The sequence below is a fragment of the Ambystoma mexicanum genome, chromosome 1p (assembly GCF_040938575.1).
Source record: "Ambystoma mexicanum isolate Mex_15411 chromosome 1p, UKY_AmexF1_1, whole genome shotgun sequence".
NCBI lineage: Eukaryota > Metazoa > Chordata > Amphibia > Caudata > Ambystomatidae > Ambystoma > Ambystoma mexicanum.
Window position 1 is genome coordinate 1262320711 of NC_090921.1, and position 22691 is coordinate 1262343401.

Consider the following 22691-nt stretch of genomic DNA (forward strand, 5'->3'; position numbering starts at 1 on the left):
TGAAGCCTCTGAGGTCCTATATAGGTGCCTGGGTTGTGCAGCCTCTGAGGTTGTATGTAGAGAGGGCTGAGCAATGGTGATGCATCAATTGAGTGAGGAGTGACAGGCAGCAGGGGTCTATGGTGACGCAATCACAATGCAAAATACATGCTAGTAATATTGTGAAACGCATGCCTATAATATCATAGATTACGAGGTAGTAACATCATAAAGCGCAGGGCAATGGCATCACAGAATACGAGCAAGTAACAACATTGAGCGTACGGCAGTGGCATCACAGAATGCAGCCTACATAACAACATTAAGCGCAGGGCAATGGCATCACAGAATACGAGCAAGTAATTGTGCTGGGCCTAGTAGGATCGCTGTTTTGTTCTCCCCTGTTCCCCTCCCTTGCCTTGTTGTGCTCTGAAACACTTGTGTACGAGCGCGATAGAAATAAAATATCAATATCAATATCAACAACATCGAGCGCACGGCAGTGGCATCACAGAAAACGAGTTAATCTCATTAAGAAAGTTTGTCAATGAATGCAGGTGGCCAAATTAACTTGACATCAGCAGTAGTAGTGGGTTTCTGTGTCTGCTAGACGCGATAGACAGGCAGGGGCGTTCGCGATGCAAGTCGTAGCATAGATTGTGCGGTGAGGCGCATAATGAGAGCACTGATAGCGAACAGGCTGTGAGTTGACGATTACATCCGATGCAATTTCTAATATGGAGCATAGTAAGAGGGATCAGAGTATATAATGCTGTAGGTGGCCTCAGAGGCATTAAGTTCACTGTAAGAGACACGGGAGGGTGTTCGGACAGTGGGGTTAGGGCTTATGGTTTGTAGGGAGAGGGCCTTGATACTGATTGGGTATGGGACGTAGTATGCCAGAAACAGGAGAGAGAGGAACGTTTCTCTGGATAATGACTACTCGGCTGTGCACTAGAACCCAAACCGGCCCATAGAGCTGGGGGTTACCCAATAGCACTTTAAGATGAGGCAGCAGCACCCGTGAGATGGATGGAGATGCAGATTAGTACTCTCGCATCAAATCAATAATGACAACTCAATGGTTTGGCAAAGGGAGTCCGTTTAATGACAAGTACAAAAAACGAGGAGTTAATGAACATTAGCAATCGCTCGTCCTTCCTTCTCGCTTCAACTTCAATTAATTTCATAAAAAACACATCATTTATACTAAAAATATGTCATTGCTGATGTGTAACACGTAAAATCTGGCATGGAATTCTATTGGTTTTAGGAAGGTAACTTTAATATAGGTGCTATATCTGTATATGGTTAAACAGTGTCAGGTGGGGCATCTAAGCCCTTCCTTCAAAATGGCTGCTGTAGACGTCACTAAATGTACGACATCTCATTGGTTCTACTAACTATAGGACCGTAGATTACTTGGTCCACTATGATTGGGTTGGCATCCTACTTTCCCACTAGCCTAGCAGCATGCAGAATAGCCGGCCAGGTGCAGGGAGTACGTCTGCACCCCCAGCCTCTCTCCAGTTATTGCAGCAATCAATCATCACTTCAGCGGTCATGTGTCAATTATTTCTTTGTATTTTGGCCTCGAGACTGCTTCTTGATCTGGGAAAATTAAGGCGTCTGGGCATGGCATGGCACAAGTCCATTCGTAGGTGTGAAAGTTTCATCCCTTCTGCTTGCTCGGTCACGTGATTCCGACACTGTGAAATCGTCTTATTCTCCAATTAATTTGTGTATTTGATTTAATTTTGTCAGCTATCTGCCTTCTGTGGCTTATCTTGACCTTTCAGAATAGGATACTCTGTTCTTCTCTTCATTAGTTGTATCCACTGTTGGGCTCTTTCAGCTGGTACGACCGTGGCTTCTTGGCATGACTTGCCTTGGTCTGAATTTCTATCTGTCATTAATTCTCGATTTGTTTGCTGCAAAGCTCTCCTCTTGAGACCTTGAGTAACCTTTGGTCGGTTCTGCTGCTGTGCATAGTGGAAGTATACTTATATAAAAGTGCTCTTTTTGAGGTAGATATGTACATAAGTAGCGCTTACCTCAATCTATCTTATTACTAAGCATAGCAAGCCTCATGAATTCTTGCTTCTTGCGGTTCCTTGCATATGTACACGTGTAAACTGGCTCAATATTCTCATCATGCTCAAGGCATAAATTTCTGACATTTGACATCAATTATTTCACTTTAAGCTCAGGATGTCACTTATTCATGGTGTTTCGTCTCTTTTCATTATTCACAGGTCTTCATATATTCTATATGTGAGTCAATCCAGGTTCTTATGATGTCATCATTCGTCTTCTTTTAGTATCTTTTGTCTCATTTGTCGATATAGTTTTCTCAATGGGTACCTCACTGTACAGGTTTTCTTAGATGTTGGTAGAGGTACTGTCAGTCTGATAGGTACTGGACAGAGCCCCACTGCAACTCTCTGCTGGTTTATTTGCTCATCATACGTCACATATTTCGGCGTGAACGTTCCTGCTGCTTCAAAATGGGAGGTTGGAGTGCGAATCATGCTTGGGACCTCCTCTACACGGCGTCGAGTGATATGAGGTATCGGTGAAGGAAAGTATCTGGCAGGTAGGGTTCGCAGGCTTACCGGAAGGAGACAGGTATGTCCTCGATGAGTCGGCCTGGTGGCGCCGGACGCCGGCGACGATGGGTATCTTAATTGATGTTGCAGCAATGATGTGACCGGCTGATTGAACTGTGTGGACTCCGGTCCTCAAGCAGAGGGCTTTGACGGGTTAGATTGAACTGCACCTTACGTCTGGGGCGCCAACGAGATTAGGGGTTGAGGGTGGTGTACAGAGGCAGCTCTCGTGCGGCTCGGTCAGGCTCAGTCAGGAGCCTTTTACGTGGGCTTTCAATGTAGACCGGCAGATCTGATTGCCTGAAAATGGGGTGGGCTCCCAATCAGCAGGCTGCAGGCTTGCCTCGTTGCAGGGATCAAAGATTAGGTGGCGGCGGCCATCTTGGTGAAGGCAGATCTTGGTAAAGTTTCTGTATGTTTCTATGGAAGCAATGCTTCGAATCGGGATAAGATCCACACGGAGGAGCAATATTTGGGTGCTACGGCACTCATGGAGGTTGCAGCATTTAAATATGTTGATTCTAGTGAAAGGTGAAGAAAAGCGCTGAACGCTGCAAGCAGCCAGTACGGCTAACCTCGTGGGGAAACAGCTGTGTGTGCACTGCTCCTTCCCAGGTTGTATAGAACGTCGGTGTTGAATATGCACTCTTTTACATTGTAGATCCTACACTAGGATCTCAGGCTTCAAGAAAAGACTGCCAGGGAGTTTACATGTTCCAAAAAGAAAGGAAGACAAGAATCTTCTACCGAGGTTCTGAGTGAAGACTACATAGGCTGGTAAATATGAAAAATACATGGATGAATATGACATGAATATCCCCTGAGAAAAGACCACTTACAAACAGTGTTTTGTTTTGTTATAGTTTTTTAGAACTTGGTCCCTGAAGATGGTCATTGGGACCGAAATGCATTGGACACTCTAGACAAGCCTATGTCTCTGTTAATAAATATCTTTTGTGTTTTACACTACATTTTCGTAACATATTTATGTCAGAGATATAATGAAAATGAATTATGGACCATTTATGCAATGAATATGTCAACAAAGTACATTTATAGGAACTAAACTTTAGGTAAAATATTCACTCGGGTCCTTCCAGTTGATTGGGGCATCCCAACCCAAAGAACAGTCATAGGTAGTTTAGTACTATCCACATCGGTTGATTTGTTGTTTTCATTCTTGCTTGTACAATAATACATTATGATCCACGAACATACCTTTTTCCAATTGATTGAAAATCACATGAATATAACATTTAGAATTCTGAATCTTATTGAACTAATCTGTTCCTAGTATTTGCGTACTAGTTACCTCGCTAGTCAGTTGTGCACATTGAAAATAATGGGCGCACGAAAGCCAACCATTTCCTCACTTAGAGATAATTAATATTCTCAAACACTCCAAGCCTGGCATCATCAAGTCTGTATGGCTGTTTTCAGACAAATGTATCTGAGCTGCCTGCGCAATACCATGGTCCACAATGTGTTATGTTATTGTGATTTGTACTGTGCATTGCTGCCATTTTCATGGTCTCCAGGCACTCGTGTAGATCTGAAAGAGAGAAGGGGCTGTGCTCAACTCTTGGTGCTGGCAGAGCCACGAGCAACTGGCATCTGTGTGGGGCGGGGGGTTCTCTCAGCGGTTTCTGGTATTTACTTGGCAGTCTATGTTTTCACATGGGGGACTTCAGGGGGCTGAGGGGACTGTGCATTGTAGGTGGGATTTAGCAGTTGGTTGCACAGATGAAGACTGTTGACTAGATGTTGGTGAGCCATAGTGTTTGTTTTAGCCGTTTTTGTGTCAGAAAGTTGGTGAGCTTGTGTTGATGGGGGTGTTTGAAAAATTAGGTTGTAAATTGGTCGGATTGTTTGGACAGATCTGCTGGACTAGGTTTTTGGTTAGTGTCTTTTATGATGTCTTATAAATTGGTCCTATGCTTGTTCCATGTATACATCCTGGGTTCTCTGGAGGTAGTGTGGGAGGCGCTGGAGGAGTTGCCCTAGTTTTTGTATTTATTGTTTTATATAGCGCCTTAATCCAAGGCGCTTTATAAAACATTATTATATTTATAATTTAGTCGGGGAAACTATCGTTGTTTGGTGATGATCCTTTGCTTTGAAGATTTGTTGTGTTGTTCCCTAATGGCTGTTATGATCATTGTGTTCATTTTGATGGGTCGCCTGTTGAAAAGGTGTCAGGTCATGGAGTGGTGGCAGCATAGTGGTGGCCAGTTGTAGTCTGTTTCCTGAGTGGGGAGTGTAGAGTTCTTATTATGCTTAAGCCGTGGTAAAAGCAGTGAGAAATAGAACTGCTGAGCAGAGGGAACACAGCAGACAATGTAAAAGAAGTGAAATGAGGAACGGCAAAAAATACTGAGAAACAGTTAAGAGAAGATAACAGGCATTGGCAAAGCCAGCCTTTTGGATAATGCATATCTAATGCCTATTCAAGAGCCAAAACTGTTTACTTTTCCGTTGCTTGTTTTGAAACAGGAATTCAGTGGAAGGAACAGATGCAAGGGCACATCCATTGCTTGTAAATCATGTGGCTGTAGTCATAATTGGTTAAGACATTTTTATTATACCAAAAGCTGGTCTACCATGGCAATTAAGTCACTACCTTCCTGAAGAATGCTTAGAAATAACATCAGAATCTCTGTTAAATCACAGACGTAATTCAAAGAGATTCTCCAGAGGTGTTTTGGGCAGGGAGGCACGAGCAAGTGGGTGGGAACGGCTCTATGGACTAACATGGCCATAGGTAGTCAATTGTGGGCAGAAATCCGAACAACAGCCACAGGCTGTATGTGTGTCTGTGTCCCTCCTCACATGTCATCTCTTTCCTATAGTCACGTCCATTGCCAATAGTTTCAGCTTGTAGGCAGTGCTTACAGCACCACTTAATAGCCAAAATTCAAATGCCACCACCTAATAGCCAAAACTAATGGAGAGAGGGAAAGAAGGACGACAAAGGCAAAGCCTAGTTAAAATGCACCAACAGAGGCCTCGTTTCATCGACATGGACATGTTGGCCCGTAGAACTCACCGGTAAACCGTAAAGTCATTAGGATTCGTCAGAAATCCTGCTTCCACTAGGACTTGACAGCAATCCGGCTGCCACTGGGACTCACTGGATGTTCACACTGACACCATGAAACTCGCCAAGAGGCATTGGGACTCGCAAGGGCTGCAGCGGTTATGATTTCCTGAGTACTCCAGCCTCTGTGTGAGTCAATGGGAAACCTCAGCGTCTCTATGACTCATTGGTAAGCCCCTATATCAGTACCACTGTCTTTGGGACTCATTGGAGAGGTTTGCCGTCTGTGGGGACTAAGTGGTGAGCCTCATTGGCTGCAGGACACGGGCAGGACTGTCATGCTGGATATGGGGGCCTCACTGATTCTTGGTAGTGTTGAGAAGCCGCTGTCTCCCGCTCTTTGGCATTTCATGCTGAGCCTCAGTCAGTGTATGCGGGTTTCATTGTGGATCACCTACCCTTTGTAGGAGGTCTTGTTAGTGGCTCTACTCTCTCTACTCTCGCGCCTGGCCTGGAAACACTTGTGTACAGGCGTGTTATACATGCCATATCATATATCCAAAGGATTACTTTAGTAGCATAATAGCAGAGCTGGTGAGTGTTGCTAGCGTGTGACTCATTGATAAAGAATGGTGTCGTACAGGATCAATTATGTCATAGTCACCAAATGTTTTCACTCAAGATGCTGTAGCTATCTGTATGCTTTTTTTGAGCAAACTCGTAATCCGTGACAACGATTTCAAAGATTATGGAATATTCCATAATCCAAAATCGCTACCAATAAATGTTTTATTTATAGAAACAAAGTACAAAAGATGTTTTAAAAATACATAATGAGCCACTAGTCATATAGCCGAACTCACAGAGCATCAGTCAAACGAAAGTGCTTAGTGCTGTAAAATAATTGCAATTCCATTCATCATTCCATCCGTGCAAACTTTTTTTTTCGTTTATTATAAATACAGAAGTTGTAAAGTTGATAAGACCTATTTTCTGATTGCCTAGTTCATCAGACACGGCAAAGTGCAAAATGCTACAGTACAACAGTAATGATCAAAGACCCACATGAGCCTGTATAGATGGTTATTTTACAGGAAACATTGAAAACAATCTTAGCGTTGGCCCAGCTGCAACGGTTCTATGTCATTTCATGTCAGGCATTTCAAAGCCTGCAATTTAAACGTGTTTGGCAGTTCATCAAATATTTTTTTTGGGGGTGATAGGGTTCCCCCCACAATTCCCCCTCCTACGCCTATTTTTTCCTATACCCAACACCCCCAACCACTTATCTGCCCTTTCCCACTCCCCCCACCCCCCAAAAAATTCGATGAACTGGCAAACACGTTTAAACTGCAGGCTTTGAAATGCCTGATGATGAAAGAACGTCGTACTGCTGCGGTTCTATGCGACAGCAGAAACAACGCGCTTCCTCGTGTTTAAAAAGAAACTGTTCCATGTCATGAAGACAAGAAATGCAAGTTTCCACATATTCATCTGAAACTCCATGTGCCATGTTTTCCTCGGACCGAATAGTGACCACTCAAATCACTTTTGTTCCATGAGGTAAACTTCGTATCGCCTCGGCTCGCAGGTAGTTGCCTCCCTCCAGGGGAGTGGATTGCACTTGGGAGACATCATAGTTCTACCCCAAGTTGTATTTCTGTCCGGAGTTCGAATCATCCTATCATTTGTTGCACGGACTTCATATGGTCGTACCCACACGAATTCTCATCTTTGAATGAGAAGGCGACTCTCCTCTTTGGTCCTATCTGTGTGACTCATGGAGCATGCATCCTGCTTGAATAACTCATCGTGAAGCTGCACTCTTGGGAGGAGGTGTCCCGAGGCCGCACTAGTAGTAGGACTCTTTTGTGAGCACTTGCTGGTGATAAAGAGTTTCCGGAGATCCTCACTGCAGGAATCAGTGGAAATATCTATTCCTAGTAAACCCATGGAGAAGCCTCCCTTTTCTGTGGGGGGTCATTGTTATGCTTTTTGGTGGAACCCATTGAAGAATGTTGCTGTCATTGGAACTCTTTGGGGAGCTTTGCCAGTCATAGTAATTTTTGGGGACTAACTATTCACATTGCTCATTTGGAACGCCTTTTTTGGAAGTACTGTTGTTGGTAGGAATCTTTGGGGAAGCATTTCATGTAACATATGAGGGAACTTTGATTCTGCAAAGGCATTCACATTTCAAACATATTAAGAAGCCATATGATTTGCAATAGCTTTGGGAAACGCTTGTTTTTGGTAGGTTTTTATTGGGAACCAATTGCTGCTGTGGACCTTGAGAGGAGTAATCTGTTAATGGAATTCCCTTGGGACTGCGGCTGTTGTAACACTCATAGCGGAGTACCTTTGTTTGCAGAACGGTTTGAGTAGTCTCACCCTTGGTAGGACTTTTTGGGCAGGTTATTAGTATGAGGGCCCCACGGGAAGCCTTGCTTGCTATCAGTAGAGTGCTCTGGGAATTCTTTAAGTTGCTAAGACTTCTCACTTTCAATGGCTTGTTGCAGTTCCTGGGTAGCTTTATTGTTGCTAGAACCTATTTGGGCCCTGCCTATCTGTGAGGCTGTGAGGCTGTGAGGGAGCCTAGCATTTCATGATCCTGTTGACAAGCCGTTAGGTTGATTGGATTTGTTATAAAGTTGGATGCTGGTAGGACTCATTGTGAGTGCCATGTTTCTGTTAGGCTCAGTGAGACGGCACTCTTGTGGTATGACTTATTAGGAGCACATCTATTTTTGGTGAAATTTGGAATCCTTAATATCTGTAATACATATTGGGACCAATGCTGTTGGTAATGCTTGTTGGGGGATGTCTTCAGTGGTTTTAAGTTTGGAGCTTTGCTGTATGAAGGACTCATGAGGAATAGGACTTGTGGGGAAATGTTGCACTCAGTAGCACTTTTTGGGGAGGTGCCTAGTATATGAGACTTTGGAAAGTCTTGTTGTTACAAGTAGTTAAGATACACTTGCTGTTGGTTAGCGCCAGTCTTTGAAGAAGTTTGTTGTTGGTAGGCATGAGTGGGATGAATTTGGAACACATTTAGGAAGCACCATGTTTGTGTCTTTTGTAAGGTGGTCTGGGGTTGTTGAAGTGTTATGGGTAGCTACTTGGAGTGGTTTTTCCTTCCTCACTGCTTTGAGAGCTCATTGAGGAGCCTATTGGTATGTGCAATCTATTTGGGAGCCCTGATTATGGTAGAACATCATTGACAGCATGTCACTTTTTTGACTGGCTGGCAGCCTCACTCTTTGATTTGTTTAAGGTCATTACTAGGATTATTTTTGTAGATTTACTGATAACAGAATTCTTTAAACAGCCTTGCTATTGGTAGAAGTCATGTAGGAAGCTCTCTGCCGGTGGCACTTATGGGGGAGTCTTGCTGGTGGTAGAAATATATGGGGAAACTTGGTTCTTGATATCAATGCTGGGAAAGATTCTCTCTTTAGGAATGGGTGAGCACTCCCCACTACCTCTTGGTTGGCACCAAAGGAGAGCTTAACTCTCTTTGGGACACGTTAATAGGTCTGTCTGCCTTTGGAATACAATAGGCTGTCTTTCTGCCCATATCACTCAATACATAGTAGTATTGTTGGTAGAACTGGTTGGGGAGCCTCTGTGTCTGTGGCACTCATTGAAAAGCATCCATGTTGGAAGGACCAATTGGCCAGCCTCTCAGGTCATGGTTCTCATTGAGGAGACTATTAGGAAGTCTCATTGGTCATAGTGTATATGTATGTTGGGGTATAAGGTGCAAACTTAGCTGGGAATCATTAGAGATAATGACAAAAGAGTTTTGCAAAATGACTCATTTGGTGGTAATATTAAAAGCATGAATTTTAAACACCAGATTATGATTTGAGATCACCCACAAAGGCAGTTTACTTAACAGGTTACATAGACAATCCTGCATGGGGTAAATTTGAGCTAATTTCCTTATGCAGTACTTTCTATGCACTCCATGCAATACATATTGTGGACAATGTCAACGCATCTCAGACAATTCAAGAGGACATTTGCATTTATTTACCCGTAGTTAAAAGGGTAAAAGGGAGGTCATCAGTTCATAGACAACTCATCAATTGCCTTGCCTATACCAGGGCTTTCCAGATGTTTTGGACTACAATGTCCATGATTCCTCACCATTTATGATACTGGTTATGGCCAATGGGAGTTGTAGTCCAAAACATCTGGAGAGCCAAAGGTTGAAGAGCCCTGCCCTACACACTTCCTGTGTGCCTGTACATACCATTCTAGATTTCTGTCAACCCTTTCCCTAAGAGACTAGCTGCCTGAAGACTGGGAAAGGATGAAGCAAATCTGTTTAATGCATACTTTCATTAACTTATGCAAGAGAATCATCTAGCAAGGTAGTGGTTACAAAATATAAGGTGTTTAAAATACCACGTTCCCCATGTTACCCCCACACTCATCATGAGTCCCAATGTGTAGCTTAGCTACAGTTTAAATTAAGTGGTAACCACTTCTTTGCTGAGAATATTTGGGGAGTGTAACAGTTGGTTGGCCTTGTAGTGAGACCTTCCTGCTACTATGGAATACTGTTGTTGTGGACAGGGCTCAAGGTGTAGCCTCTCTCTTAGTGGAATCCATCAGGGTATTTTTAAGTAGGTTCTTTGTTGGTTGGGCCCGTTGGAGAGCCCTTTTGTCTGATTAGTCACAGAGGAGCTTTGCTGCGGGTGAGACTGGTAGAGGAGCATCTCTATCTGTGGACTTTATTCGGGGCCTCACTCTTGGTAGATGTTAAGTTGTGTTTGCGTGTGTTGTATACATTGATGGAGTCTTGCTTCTGCTAGGACAGAGTGGATGGCTTCCATCGTATGGGGCTCATTAGGGGGTAGGTGGTGATAGGGCTTTTTGTGGAACTCTCTATTAGACTTGCTTTTCAGGGTGGAGGCTTGATGTTTCTAGTGCTCAAAGGGTAACCATTCTTTTGAGATGACTTTTTGCGAAGTATTGTTGTTTGTGGGTCTCTGTAGGAGCCTTCCTGGTTGTGGGATTAATTGAGAAGCCTTGGTGCTTGCAGATTTGTTGGGCTCTGTCAATAAAACACATTATATTGAGTACTCTGTATTATTTGTTGAATAATTGGAGATCGATATTGTTAGTAGAACGCATTGGAAGCCTCACTGTTGGTAAGCCATATTGGTTAGCTGCCTCTTAGTGGGACTCATCAGAGTGATTATATGATTTTGGGATTTGCCAGAGATCCTCACTGTGTCTATACGCAGGTTTTGTTTCTGATGTTTCCTGAGTTCTCTTGAAAAATAACTTAATTCACCTTTATGTTTATTTTCCTTCTCAAGAGCTCCGACAAGAACCCAGCGCCAGTGCTGGCAAGATCCCTGCAAACCTCACTCTTCTCTCTGATACCATCCGTGCCAACAACTTGGGCAGAGCCAGCATCCTAAAGTCTACGTGAGTCAATATGTCCCTTTCCTCATCCATGCTTAATGTCCTTATGACTCAACATCTTTCCCTTGGTTTCGTTCATCCTAATAACAGATGGTAACAAATTAATAATTTTTTGTATAAGTGTATGTGCCAGTCCATTTTTGTAGTAGCTGTAAGTAGAGGAAGCCCTCAAACCCCAAAGGCAGCACACATACAGTAAGCGCCACAAAGTCACACAGATGCCAATGCGTTAATGAATAATCATAAGAAAAATAGCAGCTGCCTTCATTCACCTTTGGGTATTGGTGGTCGAGCAGTTTTAGCTCTTTAGTGGACTGTGAGTAGAAAAGAAAACACAGTGGAATACAGATATAGGTGGTCATGGCAGGAGCTGCGGTGCCGCTTTAAATAACAGATATCTGCCCGCTTACATGAGTGGATGTTTACCCATCGCAGGGCAGCCACCAGGCTTCGCCTCTAAACGCTACAGCAGGGGTCTCCAACCTTTATGTTGGCAAGAGCTACTTGTTAATGGGCAATAGGCAAGAGCTACTGGATTGGTGATGTCCATGAGTATGAGAATGTGTACAGAGATTTTTTTGTTCAGTTTATTTGCTTTTTATATACAAAAAGAATCACATATGCAGTTACCATATTAACAACTTCAAAAACATCTTTCTTTCATTCTTTTTTTATTAGTAGCTGTCTCCTAAAAATTGTCGAGCTTATCAGAATGTAGGAAACTATTTGGGGTATTCAATGTGAAGGCTGACACTACTTGCTATCCACCAGTGCTCAGTAATTTGGTGCGTAGCTTGAAACAGTAACAGCACTCAGATGCTGTCAGATGGGATCAAAGTTTTGATTTCAGGAAGTTCATCTGAAAAGGGCAGATTCACAGAGATAGACAATCATGGTGCAGATACACTCCTTGTCAGAGTGTTTGCACCTAAGTGCACACCTTTCATGGCAGACATTCAGGACAGTTTTTATAATCTTTTACAACAGACTCAGTCACTGGAGTCGCTGCGTCCTACACAATTCAGTATTGATAAAAGTACATTTGTTTTTCATCAAATAATTAGCAACTTTGAAGGATGCTTCTCTAACAGAATTTGCATTGCAACATTTACTACTTTTTAGGATCGCAGACAGCTTCCTTTAGGAACATTATTTTCATAATGTGTGTGTATTATTGCAAAATGCCTTTCAATGTTACACTTTTTTCCCACTGTCACTTGGGTACCATAGATTAAAGATGCACATTTTCATTTTATGTTGGAAGAAAAGAAATTGGTTTCCCTCTATGGATGGAAATTGACATCTGTTGCCTTTTTGTCGGATGGTGCATCCACATCTGCCTCCAGGATTTCAAGGGTAGTTTGTGTCTTTTTTTGGGGCTGCATGTGCAAAAAAAATTTAAGAAGTATTTCAATCAATGTATTATGTGTTTTTTTTTTAAATCAGCATATACCATGTTTTGCTTTGTCAAAATAAAATCCTCTACCAGTTTAGCATATCCCCAATTCATGCAAATTGCTCACATGCCAAGTCACAGAATTCAGCCAAGGAAAAGTAGGCCAAATCCTACTTTGTTGACTACCCGTAAATGTCAAAATTATTGGCAAGATTGAAAAAATGAACACATGGAAACCATGTGGTCAAGTTATATGCAAAAAGTGTAAATCACAGGGCTAAAATAACATTCAGTTGTATAGCAATGACTTGAAACATGCACAATCATATAACAACCCAGCCAGACAATATACAAATCATTACATTAACATTTTGAATAAGTATGGTTGTAGTGAGGGGTGACTAATTCATAATGGGTAGCGACCTGATACCCATTTTCCCTTTAGGAAGGAGGCAGTAACACAGGGAACAGCTCACTGGATCACCTCCTCTCCATGCAGGAATCATGCGGGTAATTCTGGTGCTTGAATAATGGGCCATGCCTGGCTTGCACGTGCAGCTCCCTCAGACATATTGGAATGTTCCATGTGTTAGAGAATTACTTGTAAATTGGATGGTGTTTTGCTCAATTGTTGACAAAAACACTGAACATAAATTGCACCATTTGAACCCAGTATTGAAAGGCAGAAAACCCCCTGCCAGAATTTGAACATATTCATAAAGGTTCCTCACATATCTCTGCAGATCTCCCTATTTGAGTCCATAGCCAAACGGGATAAACACTATTCATTGTTCTCCCATCCCATGGCTCTCCTCAGTGTTCTCTCCCTGTATTCACCATCCTGTTTTGTACACTGCTCTGCTACTTAGTAAGTAGGTTTAAGCTATATTAATCCTACACATGTTAATGTATATACATACAAACCACTGCTCACTTTTCCCACCTAATTACTTTATTTGTATTCTTGTTTAGCAAAACAAAGGCTGAAACAGAACTCACAAATCATGTTTTTGGCACATTCAAATTTACATTCCGGTTTAGTTTTTAAAAATCTAGTGGCAAGCACCAGAATGCAGTCAGCTAGTAGTTTTCCACTGTTAGAGGTTGAATACCTATATTGGGTCATGCATCGATGTTGACTCCTTTATATCACAGCAAATTCCATCTTAACCTTTAATAGAGTTGGGGTATTACTGCCTTAAAACAGAAAACTCAGTATCTTCAATTAAAAATACATTATTTTCCCCATAAACATCAACACTTCACGGGTTGTCTTTTTCTACACAAACGCACACATACATCCACACTGTGCAAAAAACGATTAAACCTGTAGCTTTATTTTTCCCATTCTGATTGAGAATCTTACTAGAATGCAAATTAATGCTAACCAAAAAAAATCTAAAGAAACCCTGAAACTATCACAGCCGCAGCTTTGTTTCGTATGGCATGCAGATTATATGCACCCGTTTGCTTTTTAATCAGCCATCAGGTGTACCTGTTGGTGACAATGGCCACAACACACATTTCCTATTTGCTTTTGTTATTGATTTGGAACCCCTTGCTGTGACACTGTCTGAGCCCTTCAATCCCAGATGCAGCTTTTGACTGTTTGCTTTGCAAGAAGAAGAGATTGAGGTGTTAGGAGAAAAGGCCCAGGGACTTCAGACACCAAAATAAACACACAGTGCTCATTTTGGTTTCTGGTGCAAATAGCTACTGGGAAGCCCCAGGAGAGCTACAAGTAGCTCACGATCTACTGGTTGGAGACCGAAGCGCTACATCCTATGGCGAATTGGAGTATGCTGGTAGGTGGACGGCCGCTGATTATGGGACCCCGAAGAGAGGGAGCACCCGCCATTTGAAATAGCTGACACAGCGCTGAGGGACCTGCCTCATGCACAGCCAGCTGAGTGGGTAGGCTGGGATTACAGGCGTGGCTTGGAGGGCAGCAAGTGCTAAACAGCATGTAGAAGGAGCTCCAAGTACGGGAGCACACAGCAGATGTTAGGGATAGAGAGGCACACTGGAGCGGGCTGCTGTGAGTTAGCACGGCTTTCTGGAACTAGTGAAAGGAGCAGAAAGTTGGTGCCTGGCAGTAATGTTGACAGTGGCATTGCTAAGGGGAGTGTGGATGTTGCTCCTTTGAGTTCCTGAACAACTGAGTCGGCCTGGACCCTTCTGTAAAGAAACCACACTGGTGGGGGGTGTCTGTACTCCTGCTCTCTATGTGGCAGAGGAGAGGCGCAGAGGACCCCATCCAAGATTCTCTATACGGTAGCTATGGTCAAGGAATCAATGCCTAGCTTCCCAGGAGGTGATGTGGTCTGGTTCTTAAGTACAGTGTAGTCCCCAAGCACCCACAAAGGAATGTCCACACACTGTATTTATCTAGTTAAAACACAGTCTTTATATAAATAAGGTTCAATGATATATACACTATCACAATGATACACTTTGTGGTCCGACAATTCTAAAATGGTAAATATATACAGTTCTAGGTGGTACCAGTATTGCTCTGATTCCATTAAAATGCATCAACTGTACTCAGTTCAAATAGCATACGAAGCATCACAGAAAAACGATATCAACCATAGACTTAGGAGGAAGAGAAGTTGGTTAGACATTTGGAAGAAAACTGAGCCCCTACCGTCAGGCACAGTTCTGTATGAGGATCCCCCACCTCAGCAACTTGTTAATGAAGATGCACTACAAGCCCAGTCCATATATTGTCTATGAGAGCCTTATCTTCTTCTATAGTTCTGCAACCCCAATGTACCTTGTGTTGTAGAGTTCTTCGTCAGGGAATCGATGGGCCCTTCTTAAGTGCACTCCCTTTCAAGCGGGAGCCACAGGTCGTCAAACTTCCGAGATGAAGAAAAGGTGAACGTTGTTGTTGAGGCAGCAGCTTCGGTCCTTGCGGTGCTTGTAGACGAGTGATCAAAAACGTCCTGCAACAGGGGAGACATGCGGTGCACTCCGACGACGATGGTTCATTGCCATAAAGAGTTAGTGAAGAACTTTGGCCCAGCAAGGGCGTCGGGTCATCGGCGTCTGGCGTCGGCGAACAGGACGTGACCACGGCTGGCTTCAATAGCTTCATCAGTGTCTCTGAGGTCTTCGGGTGGCAGGAAACCCACTGGCAGATTCTCCTTGGTCGTCGGCGGCCTTGACTTTCTCTGGCAGGATGAAAGCGGTCGATGATGGTGAACAAGGGAGTCCTTGGATGACATGTTCTTAGGCAAACGGGAGCATGACGGCTCTGGTCAGCGACGGCGGCCATAGACCGTGGACGGCTGTCCATTGCTTCCCTTCGTTCTCCTCGGAGGTCCCCTTCTCTGATCGGCAGCCTTTCGTAGTTCTGTCTACCAGGGAGCTTTGGCAAAGATCAGCTGGTGCACGATGGTCCTTCGTAGGGACCAGCGGTTCACCTTCTTTTCCGGCTTCGAGAGTAAGCATCAAGTATCAACTTCAGCTTCTGAACGATTTCTAGCAGTGAGAGGCCCCCAGATATACTGTTGTCAGGTGTCTTGACCCACGTTTGAATTATTATGCTACAACATTTGGTGCCGTGGGCTTAGAAAATCCAAGATGGCCGAAAAGCCCACATTTGCGCCAGAATCCAGGAAAACCGCGCAGTTTTTGCGCACACCAAAATGGTTGCCTGACCTGCCACCCACCAGTGCGAACGTGAGGGGCCAGAAGCGCCATGAGTGAAACGTGGTGCCAAAGGAAAAACAGTAGTGCCTGTTAGCTCAAAAAGCGCTTTGAAATCACCTTTGTTTCTCTGAATGAAAGCTCAAAATGCCTATTTCAAACATCGCAAGATATTCAAAAATCTTACTGAACACCAGCAGACATCTGGCAGAATGAAGTCTTGTGTGCATACAAAATCTGGAAAGCTGAAGAGCCTAAAATAATGTTCATAACAAAACTGGCTGAGCTGTGGATCTCAGCATTTTAAGTGAAATTGGACTTAAAGCCACTAAAATCGAAATGTTTAAAATAAATGAGTGATTTACTTTGGAATGTCACATAGGTTGCAACTGTTTAAATGTCATGGTTTTGAACTTAGAATCAGCGTTCTAGCTGCTTGTGTCAAAATTGTAAGTTTAATTTGAATGAAGAAAAATGGGAACAAAAGTGACATTTGGCTGAAGCCTGGCTTAAAGAGATTGAATTCTGCCCGGCAACTACCGCCGACAGGAGTTGAAACTTGCCCTGCAACTGCTTTCACAGGCCTGGCCTGTCTACTCCTGCCCCCACCAAAAGTAGATTACACCCCTCTGATTGAATTAGGGGAGGGGCACCTGAGACTGCAGGAAACAGAACAATGAACTTTCCTTGGCTCAGGCAAATGCTAAATCAGGGGGTCGTAAATGGCTTCCTCCCGAAAGGAAATGGGAGGGGTGCTGCCTCTGTGAGCCAACTGAGCTTGGAGGCGGGGACGAACAAGGAATTCCCCATGTGCTTTGGGACCTAAACCACACCCATCTGGGCCAGAGCATAATTTTAGAAAGATGGATAATTCATAGTACATAATTGTCAAAATTATATCAATAATATCATGATTCCTGTGAGTTTTCTGTGCACATTTTAAGAGGGGTTAGGACTCTGTGGTATGTTCTGGGGGGTAGTAGCGGAAAATAGGGTATTACCCCAAATGTATGTATGTATGTTAAAAATCTGACACTTCATTATCTGATGCCCATATTCCTTGTGCACATTTGTGTAAATTCTAGAAAAGTTTAGAGGTTATGTTATGGATGAAAAGGGCAGAATTCTGTCAGAAGTGAACACAACATCTTACAAAGACAAGGATCGGATGGTTTGGTGCTACAGAAAATATGTTAACTGGACATATAATATCAGAAAAATTGTACATAGATAAATATGCATTTAAGTCAAAAATAGATGTGTGTGCAAAGTGATAAGGGGAGTGTTCTTTCTGTATGCCATATAAAAGATTCCGGATGACTCACAATTCAGTTCCCCAGGCAGGCGACAGAGAATCCTATAGCCTATCAGGATCCTCAGAGGGTTGGGCATAGAAAGTCAGCCCTCCCACCCACTTTCAAAAGACATAAAAAGACCCACTGAAACCCAGGTAGGGACTGCTCTTTCCACTTTCTTGCGAAGCACTTTGACGGACGCCTTCAAATCCAGGCAATATTCAGAGACCAGAAATTAGAAAACCAGACTTCAGATTCCAGAACTTTTTAGCAGAAAGGCCTAGTCCACAAGCTGAATCCTTTCCAGAGGCCTCAGAATCCAGCAACCTAACGAAACTATTCAGCAGCCGGGCGAGCTGTGTGATTCTGGCTAGAACCCTGTGCCAAGAACTGTCGCCAGACCAGACCGCTGTGGAGTGCCAAGAACTTTTGCCAGAACCAAAGGTCAAGACCAGCAAAGCAGAGAGAACCGCAGCTAAACCTGTTGACCAGATCTGTGATGAGGCCCATTCCTTCCAAAATTAGGAGTGAGTATCCAGCCAGATCTGTGCAAAACCAATCTCTAGTTTCAAATAATCTAATTCAAACCAGTTCAACCCATTTAGAACTGCATAGAAATTGTGTGCCCATTCTGTGATTTCAAATCTGTGAAAGTGTCATTTGTCATTTGAATCTTACTTTATTTCTGAAAATCTACCTCCACAAAATCGTCCGTATCTTCTGAACCGCGTGTGCTAGGAACGACTTTCTACTCCTTATAGTTTTTCCGTAATCGCGTTTTACGCACTCGGGAAAAGTGCCGTGAATTGAAAACCAGCTCAATATCACCACACGTTAAAAAATAGCTGTCTCTTGCTTGCATTGCTGAAATTCGTTTTCAACCTGATAATCCCTCATGAATCATTGCTAGTGTTGACCTGAACTAATTCAAAGTAGCTGTCACCTACCCTGAATCTCCTATAGGGAATTAAAATCATTTTTAGCGTATTTTCAATTCTTTGCAAATCACATTTAAAGTATTTTTGCCTGTGTTTTAAAATCATCCCTGTTGCTCTAAGCTTGCTAGGGGGGGACTGAATTGGTATTGCATTTGATTGTATTCCTGAAAAGTGTGTGCTCCCCTTCCATCTCCTTATATTGCATAGGGGGGAATGAATTGTCAAAAAAAAGTGATCATATTATCTCTTGTGGAAACCATCTCAGTTATTTCTGTGCTTCATTCTTTTCCATCACTGCATTTCCTTGAACCCATAAAAGCATTCTCGGCTACCTTATCCTCTCTATACCAACTCCTAAGCAATTAAAAAAGTGTGCTAGTGTAATATTATCCATTGTTGATCACTGTCATATTCATTAGTGTGCTATCAAATATTAATTTATTTATAAAAGTGTGATATATATCTTGTTTAATTTTTCAATCAATCTTTTAATTTGCAAAACAAACCTACTTCTTGGCTCAGTGAGGTCAGGGGGATTCAAAGAGAGGGGTGTTATACAAGGGTTTATCATCCAGATCTATGAACTTGTCATAAAAATATATAAATAAGGGCTTCCCTTGGGCATCCCAGACTAGGCACTGACTTAGTTGGAGTACTGAATTGAAGTCACTTAACAGAGTGGGGGCTCGAGCCGGGACGTCTGGATTAAATCTACCACTTGTGCAGCTTAATACAGTGTGCTAACTGACAGGATACATAAATCCTGTTGGATCGCCACGCCGTGTTACATTGTAAAAGCACCCCTCAAAAGAAGGACGCTCTAAGGAGACGGTCTGTTTTGCAAAATAAAATGCTAACTTCTGTAAGTCAGGAAGGAAATTAATTTCCAGAATGACGACCTTGGTAGATATCAAAATAGCCAGAGAGCACCTCTTACATAAGCTATTTGTGATAGGTGAATGGACGGAACAGGACCAGAATGTGTGGTTGCACGCAATCGCGCAACAGGTCACTGTAACTGGGTCAGATAGATGGAGAGATCAGGGTCCCTTACATGTGGCCCTGAGTGAACTATATATGGCCCCTAATGCCAAGGATGAGCATGACAAGATTGCCAGGGTAGCGGCATATTTATATTTATATATGGGAGCCATACAGGACAAATGTGCTGAAGGCCAAGATCTGGCAAATAGGCAACTGATGGCATTAGAGAAGGCCCAATCTGACCTGATCTCTTCTGAGCAGAGGCTACAGAGGAGCCAGAAGTCAGAAAATGATAGTAGGCAGTATATCATTAAAATAAAAGGATATGGGTATCCTGCAACAGGAAAAGTCTGACCAGGATACCAGATTTCTGGCCTTGCAGAAGGAGTACCAAGAAGGTTTAGACGCCCTACTGCAGACCCAGAAAAAGCTGGAGCAACAACTGGACTTCAATAGGGCATGCGCAGAGCAGGTAGTCACCCTGCAAAGCCACCTAGATAGGGAGAAGGCAGAGGGCAACAAACTGATTCTGAAAGACCTGGATACCCAGACAGAATTTGAGGAAGAGCGCCAGAAAGCTGGTGCCCTTAAAAGGCAGAGAGACGACCTGGCGGCACAGATGCAGGCTCTTAGTCAGGAAAGGGACACCTTAGGCCAGGAAGTCTGCCAATTAAAAGGAAACATTGAAGAAAATCACTTGGCCCTCCAGGGACTGGGTGACCTCCAAAAAGAGCATCAGAACTTGTTAGAGCACACCAGGAGGGTGGAAGATGCTCTGGCAAGAAAGGAACATGCCAGTAGGGATGGGACCCAGGAGGTAACCCCCCTGCAGTAAAGACTTGCCCAGGACTAACCAGGAAGCACAGAGAGAGAATGAGGCTCTCTGTCAGCACAATGATAGGCTCCAGCAACAGGTAGCCATGCAGGAGAGACTGATAGAGTCTAGTAAGGCCTTGACTGAGGAACTGAAAGCACAGGCTCTTGCATGGCAACAGGGAGCAGGGGCTGATAGAGATGAGGTTCGCTGGAAAAGGGAAACACCTGAGCATAACCTCAGGAGCCCTAGTACCAGAGGCCTTCATCTCTCCCGGTCCCTGGACTCTGCCACCCCCATGTCCCCTGGCGCACATGAGCACAGGGCCACAGGGATGGCAGATTACTATCCAGCCAAAAGTATGGGGCTCATAGGCCAGTACCACCCAGGTATGGATGGGCAGGCATCCGGGTATGGGCACCTAGATACAGTGCAATTTAGTGAGGAACCCCAGGAGAGTAGGCCCACTAAGGGCATCCTGAAAACCCTTGCTCAGCTAGGTCAGTGTGGGGGGTACTCATCAAATCCTGGCAGCAAGGAGGAATCTGAAGATTCCTCTGAGCGTCACAGGACACAGGAGACCAGGTCCCCATTTTCTGCCAGCCATTCCCAGGCTGGCAGAATCCGGGAAAACCTGGAAGATCAGACGGGCACCTCTGGGAGCAGTGCTTCTGAGTCAGAGGATGAATGGACCAGGGTTACCCGAACCAAAAAGGCCAATAAGGCAAAAAGGGCCTTGTTTAAGGACCCCTTAAAACAGATTAAGGCAATAAGGAGTGTCATCACCCCTTATCACAAGAACACCAAGTATTCTGTTTGGGAACACTAGGAGCTTTAAGAGCAAATAATGGAGACTTTCCAGTTGAAGGACAGCAGTAGCTGCATTCAGTATGTAAAATTCTCCCCAGAATACTCCAGTTTCTTTGCGGGGTTGGAGGACCAAAACCATTCAGTCCACATGTAGGGCGGCCATCTTGAAACATTTTTCTGTTCACCGGAATCCCCAAGAGGCTCGCAAGGCAGCCTACAATTTGCAATGTGGGGAGGATCAGGCCCCACAAGAATTTGTGCAGGAATTGAAGCATGCCTTTGCGCGGACTACCAGAAGGGTGCGCAACGGACAGTAAATAGTTTGTAAATATGTTTTTCCATGCTTTGCCCAAATACATCATGACCCAGCTAGTGAGAGATTGTCACGAGAAAAGATCACTAGACTGCGTCATTGAACAGGCCACCCAAATCTATGAGGTGCAGAAGCCCATAGAAAATAAAAATAACACCCAGAAAAGTCCCAAACCGACCAGCACCCCTGCTGCTGCCAAGGTGGCAGAGGTAAAGGTTGCCCCCATTTTAGATTTGGAGATGGGGGGCCTAAAAACCTGCCTGCACCAAATAATTCTCAGCCCAGAAGGCCCTCGGGCCAGTCACAGACAGGGAGTCAAGGAGGTAGTCCCACAAATGGGGTCCCTCGCTCCCCTGACTATGTAAATCCCCGCTACAAGGGAAACCGACCCATCCTGGGTTATGTGTGGACTCTTCCAGCCCAAGAGGGGGGATCCAACCAGGCACCCAACCCAGGGAACTTCCTTCCTAACTTCCCCCAGGAGGGCAGAAATTCACCTAACCCTGGGCTGAACTTTTTTCCCAGGTATCACCCAATTTCCAGCTCCAAAATCATCCATCCTTCTTTCCCCAATTCCCTGAGCCCAGACCACCTAATCCGGGAAAGGGGAGGCCAAGGGTGTAGGGGTACCCAAATCTTCCCAACCCGGGGTACTACCAGAGAAGGGATAGCTACCCTTCCCGGGATCAGCCCAGGGGAGAAAACAGAACCTGAGCGGGTTTCACAATTAGAGCACCAGGTCCAAAATATGGCACAGGATCTGGGTCACATGCTGAGGGCTCAACAGAACCCTCAGATGAGCATGCCGGCACAGAATGCCCCAAACTCTGGACCTGGTGCTCCAGAACAATGACGGGGGCAGCATCCCGATAACCCACCGGTTCCCAGGGAGGAGGCACAAGGGGAAGGGGGGTGTAAAGCCTTGGAGGAAGCTTCCTTCCCACTTGTAAACAGCTCCTGGAAACCCAGGAACCGGAAAGAAAATCTCCTACTCCTGAAAGTCTGCCACCCAAGGAGCAGAGAGGAGGTAGGAGAAACAAAGGACCCAAACAGACCCAGTTTGGGGAGGTACGGATCTTCCAATTTGAGGGAGAGGGATCCTCAGAGGATCCTGAGAAAAGGATCTTCTCCTTCAGAGATGGGGGAACTCCTCCCAAATAAAGATGGGTCCCAAGGGATTCACATCCCGAATGGGGAGATGCGGGGACTGACCTAGCGCCTCCCATCATCTCATCCCAGAACCAACCGCATCAAAATCCCCTGGTTCAGACCCATCCTGGTGACTGCCTCCAAAAAGGGGGGGAGGGCGGCCCAGAACCGGAACCAGGGGAACCCACAGTGGCTCTGATTTCCAGTTGCCAACTTTTTCTTGCAGATTCCCATGACTCTCCACAGAATTCTGCCCAGATCTCTTCTCACG

At 44.3% G+C, this 22691-nt stretch overlaps 1 protein-coding gene across 1 annotated transcript in view; it reads left to right on the plus strand.

Moving 5' to 3' along the window:
• C1PH19orf81 (chromosome 1p C19orf81 homolog) overlaps positions 1-22691 on the plus strand; it is a 597750-nt gene that overhangs the window by 87779 nt on the left and 487280 nt on the right. Inside the window, exon 3 of the mRNA XM_069649376.1 lies at positions 10959-11070. Coding sequence (XP_069505477.1) covers positions 10959-11070 — 112 coding nt within the window. The remainder of the gene's footprint in view (positions 1-10958; positions 11071-22691) is intronic.